Here is a 22,663-nt window from a genome sequence, read left to right on the forward strand (position 1 = left end):
CTTGGTAACTGGCAAGTATTTATGGCACTATAATTATCATTTGTAACCTTCTCAGCTGGCTCCCAACAAGCAAAGTTAATGGGGGAATCCAGATTCACTTAATGACTGCATGATTCACTTAACAACTGCAGTGATTTGCTTAACAACTGTGGCCAAAAAAAGCTTGTAAGATGAGGCAAAGCTCACTTAACAACTGCTTTGCTTAGCAATGGAAACTTTGGGCTCAATTATGGTCATTAAGTCGAACACTACTTCTAGTTGTATATCGTATTTGCAAAGAAGGGGTGGAGCTGTTTGGGTCATGCATTATTCAATCACTACTGTCTAAATGCTACAAATTAAAGCAGCCATGTTCCAAGATTAAAAACAAATAAGCAGCACCCTCTTCAACATACATGAAGGAATGTGTGGTACCATGAAGCAAAGATCTACACTCTGGTAACCACTTGATATACTGAAGTACATATATATTGTGCCCAGGCAGCAGGTCGAGAGTAACAGGATTGTCAAAACAGCATATTTGGAAAGCACCAGATTGGAGAAACCTCTGAATATGTACATGCATATAAAGACAATGTAAATTGTTCCACTGAGGAATAGTGTATTGCAGGAAAGATCCTAAACTCTCAATTACACATAGTAGTCTATGTTTCCATTATTATCTCTCCATGCATGTACACTCACAGACAAAGGTACTATACACACTGGATTTACAACATATTCTTATTTTGGATCATCATCAGAGCTTCTTCTCCCCAGTCATTTGTGATAGTTATTAGGAGAAAGAATTCTTCATCAACTGAGCTATAATGGCACTGAAAATACTTTCCCAGGAAGATTCACCTGCCACCTAATCCAATGTCTTTCTGGTGCCTGCTGATTTTGCTTTCTATTACCCCCTTAACTTATTTTAGGGTGTTTGATACAGTGCATTATTTGTATGCTGATTTTAGAAGACTCCCTGGTTTTACATTTATTTGTGTATGTTAATTATTTACCAGGCTTTTAATATTTTATTGTAAACTGTCCTGACAGCATGATTCAAAGGCAGGCTAAGAATCTTAATAAAGCATCGATTTCTAACATCTTATGAACGTGTAAAGGTTTAATATCCCTAAACATAGAGTACACCTCCTGGTAGGAGAACTGTCCCTCAGAAGTTACTGAAAGTTACAGACATTACAGAAGTTAATCTAAAATGGAAGTACAACTTTAAGCTTCTTCCATCTATCTGTGGACAGAGACATAAGAGAAATCACAGTTCACCTGGGCAGGAGTCCAACCAAGGGTTCTCATCCTGTTTCTTGAGTTTCACCAGGCGAAGCTGCTTCAAGGTCCGTTTCTTCAGCTAAAAGAACCAAGAGAAAGAGAGAAGAAAGGAAAACAAGGAAACACGAAGAATTCATTATTCAGATGCCAGCAAAAATTACACCCACATATTTATTATTGGAAGTTAAGTAGACTGTCGTGATGCAGCTCGCTGAGAAAGGTAGGACATAGCACTAGTTTTAGAGGAATCTGAAGAAAAAAATGTAAATCTCTAAGGAAGATGGGCAAGTTAAGAAATACAAAATCTAAGTAAATAAAGTAGACAAAAATCATTTTTTTCAGTTCCAGAAAATACACCACAGAAATAACTACCACTAATGTACTACCATACAGAGTTCTTACTACCTCATAAAGTATTTTTACTTTATCAATAAGGTAGGAAATCAGTTTTACGGTTCCTTGCTCCTTTATTTTTAACATTGGATTATTAATCCAATTCTTGTTATTAATATTTTTATTGAATTATAAGATAAAATAAAATATAAAATAGGAAGCAAATAGGAAAACAGCGGAATAGGAATAACAGATTATTTATCAGATTCTAACAAATTGGCCCCTGCACTCGACTGAGGATGAAAACGAGTTTATTTATGTAGAATAAAGGCAAAGCAATAATTCTGACTTTAGTTCAACTGGGACTTCATGTGTTATGATATAATAGATGGAATGCAGAACTTAGAATAAAGAAAATGGGTTCAAATCATCCACAGTTAAATAGTTCCTTTGATGACCTTGTGCCATTCAATCTTTACCTCAGTTTAGCCCATCTCACAGGGCAGAATAAATTTGGATAATCACATTTATGCCAGATTGAGACCCTTAGATGAAAGAACAGATTCAATCATGGCTAACAACAATAAGGCTTTGTACCCTAATAATATGATGTAATAATAAGAAAAAAGTCCTTCTGAACTTGTATAAAATACTCTTCTCTCGCTGTTCAGTATTCAAGCTACATTTATCTGGGTTAGTGGAAAGAAGAGCAATATTTGCGGTCACCTTTCGCTGTTGGTGATGCAGAATATAGATGAGTAAAATTAACCTCCTCCACCTTGGTGGCCTCCAGATATGCTGGATGGCAATTCCAATCAATGATGAACTATTAGTTCTTTCTAGGTAACCCATCCATCGTCCCCAGTCTCTCACTTCCAGCTCACCTTATTCCTGCAGCTTTTCTGCCACATTGCTACCTGTATCTTCAAGAGCTGGTAAGCCCTGAAAGAATGACATCAGTTGAAAATCAGACCCTTGGCAGCCTAAAATGAAACAGAACAAATGCCAAGTACTCTCTAGAGGTATCCCAAAACATACCAATGCCAAAAAGCTGTCATTTTTATAATCATTTGGTGACTAAAAGCCATGACTATAGCTCTCCGTTTTATATAATACCAGAACAGGAGGTTGTTACTAACTCCAATCCCCGTTTCTCATAATGATGTGCTAGTTCCTATTATACCTCCTGGGGAAATGCCTCTTAATAAAGACTGAGCTATCTTGTGTCTTCCAGGTAATAGTGTTCCACAACAGGGTACCTTACATTTTCATTTTCAAAACATTATATAGGAGGCAGCAAAATAGTTTCATTGGCCCTCCCCTCCACCCTTAAAATGCTGCCATGCATGTCACAAAGCTGGAAGTCCTGGTCTTTTGCCAGCCTTTCTCCTTTGTCCTTTAGATCACAATGGAAACCATTGAGAATCAAGGCTGCTTCTATTTGCATAGATCTACCCTTCAGGTGAAAAGCTGAATTTTATGTTTTCCCATAATACAATGTAACACTTACACTAAGATAAAGAGACAAAATCCCAAATGGGATTGGAGTAAGACAGTTACCAACAAAAGGCATCCGACAGCAATTCCATCTTGTATTTTACACTACAGAAGGATGAAATCTGCTGGCAAATCACCATTTTTTTATCTATGCCTTGACAGAACGGGAAGTATGACAGGGCTACATTGATTTCTTCCCACCGAATCAGAGAGGGTTGCGAATCCTGCTGCTAGTGGTTCGCTCATGCGTGCACTCACGCACGTTGCTTCTGCGCATATGCAGAAGCGGGTGGGTGGGTGGGTGGGTGGAGCCTCCCGCCACTGCCACTACCAGTTCGCCTGATCCGGGCTGAACCGGGAACAACCCACCTCTGCAATGAATGACTACCGTAGTAGAGAAATCACTACATTAATCTCGGAGTAATATGAAGTCAGATGATCAGCTGCCTATTTCTGGTATGCTCAGTCTAATGGACCATGTTTTCCTCTCACAGTGGTAGCAGAATGAAGTAGCTATACCAGGGGTGTCCAACCTTGGGAACTTTAAGACTTGTGGACTTCAACTCCCAGAATTCCCCAGCCAGCCGGCTGGGGAATTCTGGGAGTTGAAGTCCACAAGTCTTAAAGTTCCCAAGGTTGGACACCCCTGAGCTATACAATTTAACTTAACCTGGATTCCACCCAAATGTATGAATTGACCAATTTCCTGTTTTGTTTGTTTAAAAAAATTATATAGCTGTCCATCCTGTGGTACACAATTCTGAGCAGCAAACAACAATGATAAAGGGGGGGAGGGGAAATCAAGAAAAGCCAGGATCCCGCGCAAAATTCTTTCAATTTGTCTCTTCAATTCCCAGGCTACAACCTTAAGGTCCCAGTACCTTGGGAGGGGTCGGGGGAGCCAGATATCCACACAGAAGACTGAGAGAATTATGGCTTCCAGATCTCAAGGGGAAGAATGTTCCACAGGACAGGGGATGGCTACAGAAAAGACATACTTCCAGGTTCCACTAGATGGCAGCATTTAAGGGAAGGGCCTGGAGCAATACCTACTCTAGCCAATCTAGTGGAATGGATGATCCCAAGGTAACTTAGTTCTATGCCATGCAGGACTTTAAAGGTGGTATTCAGCAGCTTGAAATTGCACCCAAAAAGAAATAGAGAAAACCAGTGCAGCTTGCACAACGTGTTGAGTAAAACCAAGAGGCACCCAGTACTGTGTGAGCAGTTATTTTGGAGTAACTGTAACTCCAGGAGAGACTTCAAGGGCTGCCTCATTACAGCTGGGAAGTGACCAAGGCATGAATAACTATACATTCTTAGAGCTCCCATTCAGTATTCACATTACTGAGAATTCTGAGAAAGACGTTTACACATCTAGACAATAGCCAGGAGGATCTATAGCCCCCTATTTTGCTGGTGAAGCAACATATGATTCTTCAGCCAGCCCCAGGAAACTTCAGATTATACACCAAATCAATTCACTGTAAAATTAATTATGCATAAAATAATGTATAATTAAAACAATAACTCTAAAGGAAAATTTTATTTTTTTCAAAAGTGTGAGTATACATATATATATATGTGTGTGTGTGTGTGTGTGTGTGTGTGTGTGTATACACACACCCACAGAGAGAGAGAGAGAGAGTGCCTGACATCTGCATTGAGAATTAACTCTGCTAAACTCAACTCTGATTTCCATCAGCAGGCTGTATACAACAGAATGTAATCCAACATACTGGGGAGATATATATATGTTACTGTGAAAGTCCGAAATCTGGTGAATGTCAACATTCACCGGTGAATGTCGACATTCACATAGTCGCTTGGTGTATGTCCGAAATATTTGCTAAATACCCTTATCCTCTTGACACCCTTACCCTAATACCCTTATCCTAATACCCTTATCCTCTCGACACCTCGGCTCCTCGCTTCCTTTTAAGCGTCTTCTATTCGTGGACTTCTTTTTTTAAAAAACCTGCGATCCTGCGCAGTTAGAACGAGTAGTTTCCAGGACCGCGAATTGAAAAGCAAAAGTAAAGCGTTACGCTGACTCGTTATATATATGTCACCGTGAAAGACCGAAATTGGTATGTGTCGACATTCACCGGTGAATGTCGACATTCACCAATTTCGGTCTTTCCATTCACCGGTGAATGTCGACATTCACCAATTTCGGTCTTTCCATTCACCGGTGAATGTCGACATTCACCAATTTCGGTCTTTCACGGTGACAAATATATATAATAAACCATTTTCTGCCTGGATGGTCTTCTGTAATGAGCCGAAGGACAGAAAGGGGGAGTAGTGAGCTCCCTCCCATATTTGGGCATACCAGGGGGTGTAACACAAATACATACCTATTTCCCTGGCTCAGCTGACAAGGAGGAGAGCCTGTGGTTTAGTGGCTAATACATCTGCCTAATATGTAATACAGCCCAGGTTCTAATCCCAGTAAGGGTATGGTTAGCTGATAAGAGCTAAATAGCTTGAAATAGATCTATACTAGTCTCCCTTTATTTATTTATCAGCACAAATACAACACACACATACACACAGACATATACATATACATATACATATATATACACATATACATACACACACGTATGTATGTAAGTATGTATGTATGTATGTATGTATACATTATATTTATCCAATTGTCATTTCTTTCTCCCATTTTCTCTTCATTTTGATCATGAATATTTCTATGGATATTTCTGACTCATTTGAACCTGGGCCCGGCAAATTAAAATCTTTCCACTAAGCACCCCACTTACTCCAGATTGCCAGGTCCATCTCTGTCTACATGCATTTATCCACACATATCAGCCCAGTTTTCTCTAGAATTCTGATAGCAAGATAGTAAGAGCACAGTAACAAATAAAATTCAGTTAATCCTGGAAAACCAAGCGCATCTAAAGTTTTTCTAATAATACTATCTAAATAGTATAAATTACTTTAAAATATTTTTAAAAATAACATTTTGCAGAACTGATGAGAAATCCAGCAGCCTAGAGTTTTAACAACATTTAGTAGGCAAAATGTACCTTAAGATCATCATTCATTCTCCAAATTTTTGAATTTCACAAATTAAAAATTTGGACAGGACCTTTTGTAAATTAAGCTGGGCTATCGGAATCTCCTTCCCACAACAAAGCCCTGCTTTCCTACAAACCTCACATTTACACCACCAACATAACATAGTGGTGCTTTGCTTTGTGGGTTACCACAATTTTTCCATTAAAATAAGTACAAAAATTGTGTTATATAAAGAATATAAAGCTGTCTTAAGAATCTATTATAATATTGCATGCTCTGATTCCACATCTTGAGCACATTTGCTTCTTTCTCTACATAGCTGAAGATATTAGGGCTAGAATTTGCATTCGCAGCCCATCTTCCATGACTGAGCTACAATCTCTGGTGAAGAAAATGGAGTGGTCTGTTATTTTCCCCCTTTTGGAGCACAAAATAGTAATTGTAATACGTGAACAAGGGGCACATGCCCCAGGATGATTACCTGTTGTAGTTGGGTACTGTGCCTTGGTCCAAGTCTCGAAGTGTGAAAGGGTCCACACGAGCACAGTACCATTCCAACTGCCCCTTATACAAGGTATCAGTAACATGAAGGATCTCTCGACACTTCACACATAGGGCATGAGGGTTTGAAAGCTCCAGGAGGCTCAGATTAATACGCACATAAAATGAGTCACCAAGAATTTTCTTTCTGGAATCAAATGCTTCTTTGAGAGGCTGATAACCTAACAAAGAGAAGATAGTACAAGAAAGGAAACAGTTTTTAACGGTCTGTATAGATCAGCATCCTACCAGAACATTAGAGGCTCTTTAGAGATGAAAAATAAATAATCAGGTGTTCATTTCTATATATTTTAATGTGGTCTACACAGATACAGAATATATTCAAGTCTGGTGTCCAAATGGATCAAAGATGAACAAACACAACACAACACCATATGCTTAGCTACTTACCTCTGATGTCATGTGAGAATAGAAGAGCAGATGGTTCCTTCCATTGCAACAAGCTTAAGTGAGCAACCTCAAGTGTGCAGTTCTCCAAAGAGAGCCCCTCTCCATTCAGCTGTGTCTCCCTAAGCTGGGAGGGAGGGAGGGAGAGAGAGAGAAGATTCATTAGCTTCAGAATAACATTTCTGGGCTTAAAATAAATGTTTTACCTTTTTTGTAACTGTAAACTGTACAAGAAATCAAGAGAAGATTGATGAGTACAAGCTAGATAGGAGGTTTCCTTAACAGATCTTTGAAATAAGCTGTTGCTGGGTTCTTAGATCTTCCTTTAAACAAGGAATGCAAGTCTTGTAAGCTCTTAAAACAAACAACTCCTCCAAAGTTTTCGCAAACAGGCTACAAGCTGTTGTTTACTGGTGGATGCATGCTCCGTGCTTGGTTACTTCTGCCCAATGTCATTATATGAGAAAACTATACGCAGGATAAACTTGTGTATGCAGGCTACATTAACAGCAATTTTATTTATGACCAAAGGTCCAAAATGTTTTTTAAAACGTTTTTAAAACCTTTTGGCTGTAAATAAAATTGATGAACAGCAGTGACTAAGTCAGACACATGGAATAATCTAACATCATAAACAATTCCACTTTTATTATTCTCTTATTGTGATGGAATATCTAACAGACCTTGGAAATATAGGAGGTGGTGGTAGAAAAACTATTATAGGAGAAAGATTAAAGATTTTAAAAATACCCAGCAGAGCTGTTAAAGATTTAGGGGAGGGGGAAATATAAGAAACAGACCCAGAGTAACCCCATCTCAATTATGCTAGGTATTAATTGAGCTGAAGAATTGCTTTGGCAGGTTTTCAAGATTCTGCTACATTATCCTACTAGAACTAAAGTTTGTTCCAGAAATTCAAGTAATTATCTTTTTCTGAATTTGTCTGTCTCAAAGGGCTTGCCACCATCGGGGCATTCTTTCAGAACAACAATCCCAAACTTTGCTCAACAGAAGGTACTCAAATATTGTAGAATTGACATGCTGTATTTTTAAATGAATGAAATAATATGTATTACCATCCTGAGGGAGAGGAGAAGGGGAGATAATTTAATTCAAAATCAAAAATTACTAACTGCGCTAGGAATTCCTCAAGCTAGTATAGCATATGCTGAAAATCAATCGGTTGCTGAGAGATATAACTTTTAATCGGATACTCAAAGAGAAGGCCAATCAGTAAGAAACATAAGCAACTCCATTATGTTTGGTATAGTCCAATGACTAGAACAGGGGTGTCCAAACTTGGGAACTTTAAGACTTGTGGACTTCAACTCCCAGAATTCCCCAGCCAGCATGGACTAGAATCAAAAGATAGAACTTGGAAAGGAACTTAGAGAAGCTTCATTCCCAGAATTCTGTTTTCACTTTGGGGATAAAAACCTATCAAATAGATTTTGCTTGTCTTAGTGCTTTAAAAACATAACAACAGTTGTGTTGGATTAAACCAAAAATGTAGCATTCCTATTTTGTAATAGTCAAATAGATGATGTTGAGCAACCAATAAACTTATATATGCTTCATTCAATTCAATGTTGCTTTAAAGCAGGGGTGTCCAAACTTGGGAACTTTAAGTCTTGTGGACTTCAACTCCCAGAATTCCCCAGGCTGGGGAATTCTGGGAGTTGAAGTCCACAAGTCTTAAAGTTCCCAAGTTTGGACACCCCTGCTTTAAAGTATTAAGGAGTTCTGCCTCTAAGTTATAGAATGCAGGATTAATATGCTAGTTTCCAAAGTAATCAGTAGGCTGGGGTTGCTAGCTACCCTAGAATAGTGTGATTATGCTTGGGGTAAAATGGATCTGTTGTACTTATAGCATATTGGCCAAAATGTGCAACACCGATTGTTCTTATCATTAGCAAAGAAAGCTACATGTGACATAGAAAAGGCTGGTAACTTCATCTAAATTTCTCTAGATTACTAAACAATATTCAGTAAAAGCCTAAATTAACCAAATCTATGATGTGTGATGGAGGTTAGTATATTTGGGCAACCTTGCGATAACCACCGCACATAAAAGACTATGAATTAGAATATATAAAAAATAAGCACTAAAATTTATTTCGGAAAGTATGATTTGGTTTCATCTACAGTAGGTTGCTATGAGTGTATAGGGAGTTTGGAGTCCGTAGATTGTTAATAATTGTAATGAATTGTGTTGATGTGAGAAAAGCAGAAGAAACAGACTTTGGTGGAAATCGTGCAATATTCTGAATGAGTGTGATGCATGATAATAATTACTGTTAGGTTTCCTGAATGGATAGACAAGAGCAAGAGGAAAGAATACAGAAAAAGAGACTGGATCTTCCAGAAATTGAAAATTAAGAATGGTGACTATATGTTGAGCACCTGCTTAGGAAATGGTGTGCTTCAAAAATGTGATTTAAGCATACCGTATTTTTCTGAGTATAAGACACACCTTTTCCCCCCCAAAAAAGAGGGTGAAAATATAGGTGTGACTTATACAACAAATGTAGCCCCATCCACCCCCACCAGAGGCCAAAAACATGAGGCATGGAGGCAGTGATGGTCTGTGGCAATCCCTGCAGCCTAGAACAGCTGGTTGTGGGTATTCCGGCAGTCCGATTCACCCACCAATCAGCTGTGTTGAATTAGTGCTGAAGCTGCAATAAGTGCTGAAGCTGACCTGGCTGGTCAGTTTATAGCAGCAATCACATTCAGAAAGCACACACAAGTAACTGATTCAGCAGAATTCAAAATAATAATAATAATATACAACACAATACCAAAAGCAGGCTTTCCAAGGTAGCAGTAAATACAAGCAAAACACAAGCAGTTTCACTTTCAGTTCTCAGCTAAGCCAGGCTCCTTCTGGTCTCCGTGTTGCTAACACAGCAAATACTGTTTAGGAGTCCAAATAGCCCTCATTGGCTGACTTAGTTGCTATGCCTATTCATTGGCTGATCTTGTTGCCATGTGGTCCAAATCAGGAAGCTAACCAGCTGAATGCCATGGATGCTGGTAGGCAGAGGCAGTTTTTTTTTCTTATTATTTTCCTCCCCAAAAACTAAGGTGTGTTGTATACTCTGGAGCGTCTTATACTCCGAAAAATACAGTAAGTCTCTTCATGCACATGTACCAAAGAGATTAACATAAATCTAAATTCATGATTATTTTGATCTTTTATGATGAGAATTAGTGAAGGTTATAAGAGCAATGAGTAACTCTGAATATGGGACAGATTTTTTTTTTGCTGTCAGGAGTAAATCTTGAGAGTCAAATTGTCATGGAATAAAAAAGAAAGCCATGAAAGATATAAGTCTGAAGTTATAAAGTCTGGTGGAAAAGAAAGTATGAGCCCCACATGAAAAAGTATTAAGACGATAGATTAATCTTCCAAGAGAATGAATGGAAAGTAGATATAGGTTAAGAGGATATAGAAGATGCCTGAAGCAGAGAATTATGTTATTAAGGACCACAAAAGTAGGTAAAGATACATTTAATGGGGAGTTTGGAATGGACACCTGGTTGAATGATAAACTGAAAGAGTTTGTGGACAAGGGGGGGAAAATCCATATAAGAAAATGATTGCTGCAGCAAAAATGAGAACAGAAGTATTTATGGCAAATAGTGTAATAAAAGAAAAGGAATCATTATGCAGAAAACATAGAGCAATTTTGATGGAATTTTTTTAAAAAATTCTGGAATTGGGGAGAAAATCAAGACAAGGAGCCTCATTGGTGAATGAAATCTATATATATAAATGGGTGTGTGTGTGTGTGTGTGTGTGTGTTCCAGCGTAACTATGGAACACCTTGAGCAATTACAACCAAACTTGGTACACTGATGGCTTACTCTATGGAAAAAAACTGTGGGGGATAAGACATCCCTAACACTCCTCGGGGTGTGTGTTCTGTTAAGATACAGCCTGTTGTGCCTTAAAATGGCTTCTACTGTACAGCACAGTACCATGGAGTTGCCATGGTAACGGCTTCACAGTACTCCACAAGGGGGCTCCCTCTGGGTGGGGGAAAATCCAACATTAGAAATTATGTTTGTTCCGGACATTTTCCCCCTATAAATAAATACCCGGGCAACACCGGGTTATCAGCTAGTTAAAAATAAAAGTGATAAAATGATTTGAGATTTAACTAAAAATGTTAAGTGAAAGGGAACATTAGAAAGAGTATTTGAAAGTTGTGTATGGGGATGGCAGATATATGTTGAAAATTGGAGCTGAAATAAATGCTTCAAATATTAATGTCCCAAACTTAAGTATTTCTCCCTTTCTTATCCAACTCTTCCTTTATAGAAATTAGCCATAATTTTGCAGAACTGAGTTCTATTCATACTTCTAGGAGCCGACATCCCTCTCGGAGTCCTGCTTTCTCAGCTTCTGAGCCCGGTTTCACCCACTGGATATAAATCCCAGTTCTGTTTCCCCCAAGGATGGAAATGTCTCCAGTGAGCCCCCTGCTCTGAGGTCCTGGAGCACTCAGGGAACTTGTGTTGGACAAACGCACCATAACCGATCTAAAAGGGAAAGCAAACAACGAGAGGGATTTAGATTCTGGTCTCTGCATAAATGGAGAGATGGATATGACTTCTGTTTTACAAAAACAATAAAGGCACATCCAGTAAAACGTTCTAGTTTACATCAGGCATCAATCATGCAATCATGAAAGGCTGGATTTTTTACAACTACTGGGGAGTTTTCAACTGAAGAGCTGTGCAATAACTAAATTCATGGCACTGCTAGATCCTAGGGAGGCAGTATATTTTTATTGTGCAGCCTAAGGACACATGAATCCCAAACTTACATTTTTGTCCTGACACAATAGTCCCCTTTTTTTTATGGATCTACCTAATCTCAGCTACAGCAACACCTTGGGCAACAGCCTCCATTTCTTGTGCAAGAAAGATTGTTGCCCGATTTTAAGCTGGAAATTTTCCAGCTTTTAACAAGCTGATATGAGGATATAATGGACCACTATTCCCATCACCCCCCAGCTACCAGGCCTACTGGCAAATATGAGAGTTGCAGTGCTCATGTTAGACTGCATTTGGAATATGCCAGATTAATACAAGTTATATTTTACCTGTCAACAAGGTTTGCTTTGTCTTGTTGCAAATCTTTGGATCTAATATAATTTCCATGTTAATCGGGGGTGGAGGTGCATTTTCTTTCTTTTTTAATGTGAACTGCCCTGGAGAAGTATATTGCAGAGCGGCAAGAAAATAACTGAAAATATGAAAGATGATTGCAAATCTGGATTCCATTTCATAAAAATAAAATACTATATTCTAATACTAGGGTGAGCCATTCTCATGATGTAGCAACTTCCCTAGTTGGTGCCTGCTCGTCTGAACTGGCAAGGAAGTAGAAGGTGGTAGCTTTGTAAATATTTCCTATAGGTTGCAGCATCAGGGGGCTGAGCAGAGGTGGTATTCAGCAGGTTCTGACCAGTTCTGGAGAACTGGTAACGGAAATTTTGAGTAGTTTGGAGAACTGGTAAATACCACCTCTGACTGGCCCCGCCTCCATCTGTCCTCAGCTCCAGAGTCCCAGATGACTCAGGGATTTTGCAGTATCCTTCCTCTGGAGTGGGAGGGAATGGAGATTTTACAGTATCCTTCCCCTGCCACCCTCACTAAGCCATGCCACGCCCACCAAGCCACAAGCACAGAACTGGTAGTAAAAAAAAAAAATTGAATCCCAAGACTGGGGCTGAGCTTTGATGGTAGAGGACAATCTTATTATCTATGACCCTTTTGTCAATAATGCTGTCTCTAGAAACCAAGGAGGAAGCCAAACAGACCTTCTGGCAAAGTTTTGTTGATCACCATCATCACACAGGCAGGCTTCTGATTTTGCTCTGGTACATGCACTGCTGGAAGACGAAGGTGACCTGGCAGAAGAGGCTGTGGTGGTGATGCTTCCTGCTGGGGAGAAAGATGGAGAGCAAGTTCGTATTATTTATTCTTAGGTTGCATATAGAGAGCTGAGGAGGTTCAGGGGAAGAGAAACACTGACTTAAATATGAGAACAAAATCCCAATGGAGGGGCTCTTTCCTTTGCAAGTCTACTGTGCCATTGGATGGGTGGAACACAGTGGTGGGTTCCTGCCGGATCGCACCGGATCGCGCACTCCCTTTCGGCGCTAAACCCGGAAGTACGGTCTTGCCCCACCCCTGGCGACGCGACGACGCTTGCCTGCACTCCACCAGCTCGGCTGGGAACGGAGACGTTTCCTCAGCGGAGCGGAGCGCCTGAAAGGGACGCAGGCTCAGCCTGCCAGGCTGCCACCACTCCACTGAAGACATTGCTGAGCAGAGAAACGTCTCTGTTCCCAGCCGAGCTGGTGGAGCGCAGGCAAGTGTCGTCGCGTCGCCAGGGGCGGGGCAAGACCGTACTTCCGGGTTTAGCACCGAAACGGAGCGTGCGATCCGGTGCGATCCGTCAGGAACCCACCACTGGTGGAACACAATAAAGGACCTACACACCAACAAGCTTGGGTCACTTGGGTCACAAGCTTGGTGTCATGCCTGCAGCCATCTTTTCTTTTGGATCTTTGGCCTGCCACACTTTCTATTATCCTACTATGCATTTTGTATTGTGGAAAAATGGGAGGGGTGATTTAGTCATAACAAAATTCTTTCTAGAAAGCCAAGGTCATCCATTGTCTTTGCACCTCTGCACCTGAACGGAATTGGATGGGTGGAATTGCCAGCATGTCAGTGGGGATTGGACCATGTGATGGACTTGTGAGTGTGGGGGCAAGATCTTGAACTTTCAACTAGGTGGGGAAAACCGGGAAACTTTCAGTTTCGGGTTTTCCCAGATGTGCCAACATGGCTCTCTTAATAAATTGGAACTTTGAGCAATACTTTGCCTTGGACTCTTGATTTACTTTTGGATGCTATTTGGAACCCTAACATTGGAACCCTGACACTTGGGTGGTATCTGTGTCCCCCCCCCCCCAAAGATAGAAAGTCATGGAGTAAATATGGTCTCTTTAAAGAACCCCCATATTACATTAAAATCAGGGCTGTGGGTGTCCATTCGTGGAATCAACAGAGAAGCTTGAATTGAATGTAGGCATTGGAATGATTGGGTTTTGGCCACACCTTTGGCGTACTTAACATCTAAATGCAAAAATCTAGAGAGGATCGGGCTAAATGCCAATCTTCCTGTTGGAAGTGCCTTGGTAGTGAATGCCACAAAACTATCTGATCTCAGGATATACAGTGAGGCAGGCTCTAGAGATTTACAACCTGTCACCAAGAACCAATAACAGCCAGAAGCTGAAACATTCATCTTTTCCAGTTTCTACTCTTCTGAATCTGAATCACATACATTGTCTAACCACTCCCCCTCCCCAGTAAATTAAGTACGCCAAACAGCAATAACTCGAGAGTCAAGCATGCATGCAGGATACCAGTGAGCCCCTGGATAATTAACCCAGAGCTAGCAACTGAAGCATGGGGCAAGTGTGCCCCCTAGTGGATGCATATTCATGCAGGTGATTTTGTAAGAGGGAAGGCTCTTCTCTGCTTGCCCCAATAATCCCTTTTGCAGTTTTCAAGATGAAAATGTTTTAAAGGAAACCATGACTAGCAATACCTGTTAAGTCTTCCATGCTACCAAAGGACCCATAAGACCAACTGAAGACAGAAAATAATACAGAACACAATGAGGAAAAACATTACTTTTTACAAAAAACCAAAATCAAATCTCTTATATTAATAGTCTTTCATTTCTTCAAACAATTCATAGGACATATAAAATAGTGGGAAGATCCTTTCCAGCATTCATTAATCATCATGTTATCATATTATCTATATTGATAAAAAAAATCTGTATCCTGAGCAGGGTAATTTCATTATCACTTTTGTCTGTCTCATTAATCCTAGAGTTTTGTTGTTGTTATTTGCGAAGTCATGTCTGAACCATTGCAACCCCATGGACAACATTCCTCCAGGCCTTCCTATCCTCTATCATTCTCCGGAGTCCATTTAAGATCATGCTGACTGTTTCAGTGACTCCACCCACAAACCTCATTCTCTGTCCTTTCCTTCTTCTTTTGCCTTCAATCTTTCCCAGCATTAGGCTCTTCTCCAGTGAATCCTTCCTTCTCATTAGGTGGTCAAAGGATTTGAGTTTCATCTTCAGGATCTGGCCTTCTAAAGAGCAGTCAGGGTTGATCTCCAAGGGACTCGCAGGAGTCTTCTCCAGCACCATAGCTCAAAGGCCTCAATTATTTGTCACTCAGCTTTCTTATGGTCCAACTTTCACAGCCATATATTGCAACTGGGAAAACCATAGCCTTGACTATACGCACTTTCGTTGGCAGGGTATTGTCTCTGCTTTTTAGTATGCTGTCTAGGTTTGCCATAGCTTTCCTTCCCAGGTTTAAAATCTCTTATTTGGAACAATTAAAATCTCTGGGGAGCAGGTTAGAATTTAAGGTGCCCCTGTCTCTTGCCCGGCTTATTTCTGTTCTCTGCCATGACTTCATTCCCTTTCCAGAAGATAAATGTTTTATTTCTCATACAGAAAACTGACAGAGAGAACCTTGAGAAAGAAGACACTGGATTGTTCAAATTCAGCACTGAAAGAATACCTCATATGTTTCTACCAAACATTTGGCAATCTGAATTAAATGAAGTCAAAGGGAATCAATCCAGAATTCACAGTTACACTGCAGTTCGTTCTACATGTCTGAGGTAATATATTCCTCCACCAGTCATGCATTAATGCATTGTTTCTCAACCTGGACAACTTAAAGATGTGTGGACTTTTGACTCCTAGAATTCCCCAGCCAATTCCGAGAATTGAAGTCCACACATATACCTTAAAGTTGCAAAGGTTGAGGGAAAAAATGCATTAATGTTGAAATGTGTTCCGCAGGAGGAAATATTCTTCCGAATGAACAAGTCCAAGGTTCAGGAAGGTAACTAAGAGAAACTCCTTTACAGCCTATTCTAACTGATACCTCTTGAAAGGCACTGGCCCATCTTCACGCTGCCGTCGGAGTATGGAACCTGCACATGGTGGGAAGGGAAAGATGGAGAGCCGGTTTATTTCTTTCTCTCTGTCTGGAGTCATTTCCTAAGGAAAGCAGAAAACGTATGTTGGATTTAGACCAGTTCTTACCTCTCCATCCCACATCCCCCTGTCTCAATCATTTTTTAGCTAGGCTTGCTATCACCTGCTTGTGATTCATTTTAATCACAAATTACTCAACAAAAGGCACGTACATATAAGCAAAAATTCTGTAGACAAAACCTTTTTTTCCTGATGTGGTTTCATCATGTTAGGCAGGTTATCATCTAACTGAGGCATTGAGGTACCATTGACAGAAGTGGGGTGGTATATTTTTGTTTAATTATTTCTAACCCACCTTTATATTTTTACAAATAACTCAAAGTGGAGAAAATATCCAGCACACCTCCTTCCTCTTATTTTCCCTACAACAAACCTATGAGGTAAGTTGGGCTGAGGGGGAATGACTGGCCCAATGTCACGCTGGTGGCTTTTGGGACTAGAATGCATTCTTCCAGTTTCTAGCCTGGTACCTCAACTACTGGCCCTATTCTCTAACCTGATAAGCTCTTAAGGCTTAGGGGTGGCATTTTCAAGAATTCTGAGTGGTCAAAATGGGTGGGGATCCAGTGGACCATAAACCCAACACTTCTAAAATATTTCAAATTGGTGAAGGTTAGCCCAAGTACCGGAACTCTAATCAGAAGCTAATATATCCAGTTTACATATTTAAGACAGAGTACAAGGGATGGTTCAAGTCCTAATTATACTTATATCATCACCAGCAACATCATAGAAGATTAAAAACATCCCAATCAAAATCCATCCTGAGAGGAAGGAGACAACTTCAGGAAGTAAATGGTTTAGGGTTAGGTTAGCAAACTCAAAATTAGATGCTTGTGTCTCCTAAAGAAGTGGTATTGGGAACTAATGTTTCGGTCATTATACTCCACCTAATTTTCAAATCAGCTGAATTTTCTTGATTCAGATTCCCTGCACTCTCTCATTAACTGATGAGTATGTCTTCCTACAATAAAGTATTTAGGAATCCAGTACATAATAGGCCAATAGTAGTGGCTGTGACGGTCTTGCCTACCTGCCCAACACAGTGCAGAATGTTACATAATTTTGATGGTTCTAGAACAGAGCTGTCATATGTTCTCGTCAAAAATCATAAAAGAGCAAGTTCCCACAAATATGCTGGGATTGGAATCTCCAATTTAAAACTCTCTAGATGTTTTGGGATTAGAACAAGATTCTCAATACAACCTGGCAGTAGTTAGTTGTAGGAACCTGACTTATAGCCTCAACTTTGCCCTTTACTAAGTATATTTTCAGCTTCAGATATTAGTGTTTGCCACCTAAACAGAAAAAAAGCAATAGCTTCCAAAAACATATAAAATTATCTTATACCAGATCAGCTCTTTCCTCCAAAAAGCATCGTCTTTCTTCTTTAATAGCCGCCACAAGATAGTCCTCCGCATTTTGCTGAACTACAGCTTTCAGCATCTCTCACTATCAGACAGATTTTGAAAATTATATCTCAGTAAGTCAGGACTGACTACTCTCTGCCACCCAATTCTTTGTAATTAACTGAGGTCCTTCAGCATTTAAGAATGTGCCTTTTTAGTTCATGGCTTATGCAATCTCTTCTTACCACATCTGGCTCTACAGAGTCTCTTGGGAACACAATGTCCAGGATGTCTGGTGACTCTACAATCCCATCCTCTGGGTACAAGGGCTTCTCTATTATGCTCCAACTGCTGCTGTAGAGTGAATGAGAAGAGGAACATATCTTGGGGGCCAGGAGGAGAGAAAAAAGAGAGAATGAATGCAAGATACTTCAATAAAGTAACTCATCCCTTAAGACTCATTCCTACACAGACGCACACTTAATTTGCAGACAAGAATTCTTTGCATTACTTCATTTACTGCATTGATTCTATGGAGGGTAAAAAGACCATTCCCTTTCTGATTGTAAGAGTTATCCAGACTGACTCAATCATTTCAGAAGGAAATTTCATTTTTGCAGTACCAGAATGTGTTTGATTTTTTTTTAACATAAAGGCTAAAATCCTATGAATGCCATGGGATTTGTTTTTGTTTCATTTTGATAAAATATCAAAGGCTTGAAGAAGAATTTGGGACAGTTTAAATCCTACAGACTTTAATGTAGTTTAAAATTGGAATATCTAGCTGTCTTTTTTGCCTTCTCGATGGACAGAGGGTAGGGCTATTTTTTAAACGGGCTCCTTGTGTTCTGATTTCACACTCTTGCAATTATCTAGAAGATGAGGGCACGGAGGATAGCTTATATCACCACTCACATATGCCCTTTTCCTCTCTAGCAAGCTTAACTGAATTCCTGTAGAAGGAAGGGCAGAACCTGTGGGGGGCAGAGTGAAAGGGGGAATTAGCCTAAAATCCCTATGTAGCCATAAGAGAATTAAATCCAATCCCTCCCCACCTTGAGTGCTGTTGACCCTTATCTAATTCTAAACAGGTGCTGAACTTTAGTTGAGAAGATTCTTCTCAACTAGGCTTTTGCTAGGCTTTTAGCAATTAATTTGTTAATTGAATTGTGTAGTCCTGTTTTTTGTGCCTGACAATTCCCTTCAATTCTAGTCTCCCTTCCCAACAAGACATTGGCCTTCTCGTCTTTCTTTCGAAGGGTCTTTGATGCTCTCTAAGCTTGTTTTCTTCCAGACAATTCACTACTCAAACTAGGCAACATCATCAGTGCCAGTCTGTGATGTTACCTAGTTTAGGTAATGAAACGTCTGCAAGAAAACAACCAAGCTCAGAGAACACCAAGGATCTCTCATTTCAACCCTGATTTACAAATATTATCCTCTATTGTCTTTCTCCTTTCCTCCAAACGTACCTTCTTGGCAAGGCCCCTGTTACACAAGCATCGCTGGGACTGTCCCTCTAGGGTGATGATCTTGCCCTCAGCCTGTGTGAGTTTGCTGAGCAAATCATCCCTGTCTTCCTCCAAGGTCCGGACACGTTTACGATACTGGTCTTTCTCAATGAGGCTTTGGGAATACTGGAACTGAATGTCATCTCGGCTCTGAATGGCCTAAAGGAAACAGTGAAGAAGGAGAACTGATGGGTGAGATTATAGGCATAACTGTGCATAGCATATGCTCTTCTTTTCTCCAAATCACATTTTAAATAAGTTATATCCAATTTTGCACATTGCTGCATAATTTCTGCTGTTTGAGTATCCATAATCAAAAAGATAAAATGCCATGGTTTATTAAAGTTCTTTTCAGCCCTCTTCTGGTATTTACCAGGCCGCTCTAAACAAAGAACTTCCTGATTGAAAGTAAAATCACAGTAAGATAGCTCTTTGAAATATAGAGAAATGAGAATGCATTGACATATAATTCAATCAGAATACAATTACTTTCAGAGCAACAGCAATGGAACAGAGCACATTCAATAAAAATAACACAAATAACCGAGAACTGTAAATAAACAATCCTGATTGACTTCTAGATGTTTCTATCTGATCTGGGATCTGAGATCATATTACACAAGTGTCTATGAAGAACCACACTGAAAAACAGGAAGGATTGGAAACAAGCACCATTCTTCCATCTTATCATTCTTAGATAGTTTCTGTATTTTTCTATTACTTTTGAGTAGCATGAAATGGGGTAGCAAGAACGTCGTTTAATCTTATGGTTTAATCTTAACTGCATACCATAATTATAAACCAAGGAAATATTTCAGAGGAGAAGCAATTTACCTGATCTCTTTCCTTCTCAATCTCCTCTAGCTGGGCCAGCACAGTGTTCATTCTGTGCTTATACAGTTCACAGTTCTTCTGCAGAGTATGGAATTTCACTTGTAAATCCTCCGTTTCTTGCAGATACTGAGAAAGAAATTCTAGAGATGGGTTATTTTCCAAGTAAATGTCCAGATCTTAAGCAAAGGCAGTTGGGGGTTTTCAATCTCTTTTCAAATGCCAGGGTTCAGAAAGAAGAAAGGGTACATCAACTGTTTTGCAGCGTTTACCACCCACCCACCCCATTTTCAATTATCATGCATAGTTTAGGACAAAGGGACTAAATTTAGAATTTCCAGACTAGAAAGCATGTAGCTAATGTTTAAAAGACATTGGAAGAAGGATGGAGGAGGTTTTTCCTGCTGAGGTCCAAATTGCCTTAACCTCTATAGTAGTGAGATCCAGAAATGAATAGTATTAGAATCTTATTTTCCTTTTTACATACCTGTTTTCAGGGGTGGAAGTGGAATTGTCTGTCTCAATTGGCAAACGATTCCTTCCATAGGTTTTGCTGGCTTTTTTCAAAAGGGTAGAACAAATTAAAGACTATCAGGGATTAGAGTCCAAAAATACCTTGACTGCCTTTTAGCCCATGGCACAGACATTCCCTGCTCACTAACGTCTGGAACAAGGATTTCAGGATGGTTCCAATGCATCTCCCAGCTTAAATGTCTGGGGTTAGTGTTACAGCATCTCACCTTATCTCTCAGCTGTTCGGCACACTGCAGCTCGTTTTGTAAGGAGTTGAGCTTCTGACACAGTTCCTGTCGGTCTGCTTGTGCTTCTTTCCAATCATGTTCCAGAATGTCTATAAGAACCCTTTCAGAGCCTGGAGCCTTGTCTTCCCTTGCTTTCTAAGCAGTAAAGAAGCAAAGTTACTCATCTGCTAGGACATAATGATTTCAGGATAATTAAGGCCTTTGGGGGTGGGGGTTTAAGAGAAATCAGCATCTTTGCCTAGGGAGTATTTTAAAATATCTCCACCAGCAACTCCAGAGTAGAGTTCTCTATCTATTCTTTTCTTTGTTTACTTGACAACCTCCAGATGTGTTTAACACCCTTCATCCTCAGTTAACACTGGAGGGAAGGTTTTTTTTTTTTTTAAAGAAAGGCTAATCGATTCAATATCTATATGCAGTATCTTCACCACCACCACAAGCGAAAGGTGCATTTGTGCAACAAACTTCATACCAGTGTCGTGCCATTTTTAATTTCCTGGCTGCTTTTAAATAATTCTGAATCCTCTAGTCTAGCAGGGATTCTGAAAACTGCCAATTAGCAAGCCTGGCCTCTTAGTTTCTAAGCAAAGAATGACTGTTAAATCTATTTGAGACTATAAGATTGATGCAGTTTAACAGCCTTTTCATTCCCAGCAAGAGTAGCCTGGGGTATTCTGCTTCCTGAGATAGAGCAATGACTGGTTGCAAAATCAAGATACATTGATTCTAAGGTCAATCAAGTTACTGTCTTCTAAAAGAGAAAACCACACAAGCAGATCTCTCTCTTCCTTGTCAGTAGAGAAATATATTCCCCAATTATATACTGGCTTCCTTTTGAAGCCTAAGATGCTTGTCTCAGTATGTCTAATAGTAATGTCAGCCCTGATGGCGCTTCCATAGGCTGATTCTGCATCAGCCTGCATTAAACCAGTAAGCCACAGTAGCTGTCAAAGCCAATAATGTACAGGCAGAGCTCTAGTTTTGATTATATTTAGATGAATGATATGATGGGATCTAAGCAGTGAAAAATACTTGCGCTAAAGAGACAAGCTGTGTCACATTGAAACCGTATAGCCAAAACATCATAGCTAAGCAATGTTTTATGGATGATTATGAACATGGGCAGATGGGCTCACATCTTCCAAGATAAGAACCTTACAATTTCATGCTTTCTGGGACGAGTTCTTAAAACTACTCTAGATAAAAATTACCGAGTATAATGGAAATGGCAATATTTTGCTGAGTATGTAATAGATTTATATAACTGATTGTATCCCTATGCTTCTTCCTCATAAACACTTTTCTTAAAAACTATATGGTTACTTGAACTAGAGGACCATGAATTAAGATTTGGATAGCATGACTACTTATGGTATGATAAAAAGTAAACTTAATGTGGATTTTAATAACCATTTTGTTAGACGTGCCATACTAAAGAGTTTGGAATAAATATAAAATAAGGCTCTCTATGAAGTTACCCCTTTGGATGTCGCCACAGAAAGACTTTTCTAGAAAAGAAATGGTGGCAAAGCCAGATTGGTTGATTTACGGTAAATTTTTATCTTTTACCTCTGGTGACCCAATACTAAAGATGAGGAAATAACCTGAATCAGAAGGTTATGTTTGCCATTGGTTTACCTATCAACAACTGAAAGAAAGGTTTAAACTGGATAAAAAATGTTATGGATTTGACTTTGTTAAAAATCAGTGACGTGCGGTGAAGTTTATGGCTGGTGAGGCTGGTGACGTCATCAGCGTGAGCCGCGGTCCCCTTCATGTTGACTCAGGAAGGAGGGGAATGGGACCACGTCAGCCTCCCTCCTGCGCACGTCCCATTCCCTGCCTTCCTAAGTCAACATGAAGGGGACTGCGGTTCGTGCTCCGCGGTCCCCTTCATGTTGACTCAGGAGTCAGGAAGGAGGGGAATTCCCCTCCTTCCTGACTCCTGAGTCAACATGAAGGGGACCGCGGAGCGCGCTCCACGGGACCGCGGCTCAC

At 39.9% G+C, this 22,663-nt stretch overlaps 1 protein-coding gene across 5 annotated transcripts in view; it reads right to left on the bottom strand.

The window, feature by feature from the left end:
* CARD10 (caspase recruitment domain family member 10) overlaps positions 1-22,663 on the bottom strand; it is a 54,175-nt gene that overhangs the window by 8,513 nt on the left and 22,999 nt on the right. For 4 of the 5 annotated variants that reach the window (XM_081958503.1, XM_081958505.1, XM_081958501.1 and 1 more), the window contains exons 7-18: positions 20,645-20,800; positions 19,908-20,033; positions 19,035-19,232; positions 17,808-17,945; positions 16,101-16,216; positions 14,729-14,769; positions 12,924-13,047; positions 11,457-11,637; positions 7,093-7,216; positions 6,623-6,863; positions 2,487-2,544; positions 1,267-1,348 (exon numbers count right to left, since the gene is read on the bottom strand). In XM_081958503.1, coding sequence (XP_081814629.1) covers positions 1,267-1,348; positions 2,487-2,544; positions 6,623-6,863; positions 7,093-7,216; positions 11,457-11,637; positions 12,924-13,047; positions 14,729-14,769; positions 16,101-16,216; positions 17,808-17,945; positions 19,035-19,232; positions 19,908-20,033; positions 20,645-20,800 — 1,585 coding nt within the window. The remainder of the gene's footprint in view (positions 1-1,266; positions 1,349-2,486; positions 2,545-6,622; positions 6,864-7,092; positions 7,217-11,456; positions 11,638-12,923; positions 13,048-14,728; positions 14,770-16,100; positions 16,217-17,807; positions 17,946-19,034; positions 19,233-19,907; positions 20,034-20,644; positions 20,801-22,663) is intronic. The other variant, XM_081958502.1, reaches the window with a different exon arrangement.

The sequence above is a fragment of the Natrix helvetica genome (assembly GCF_964273705.1).
Source record: "Natrix helvetica genome assembly, chromosome: 6".
Classification (NCBI taxonomy): domain Eukaryota; kingdom Metazoa; phylum Chordata; class Lepidosauria; order Squamata; family Natricidae; genus Natrix; species Natrix helvetica.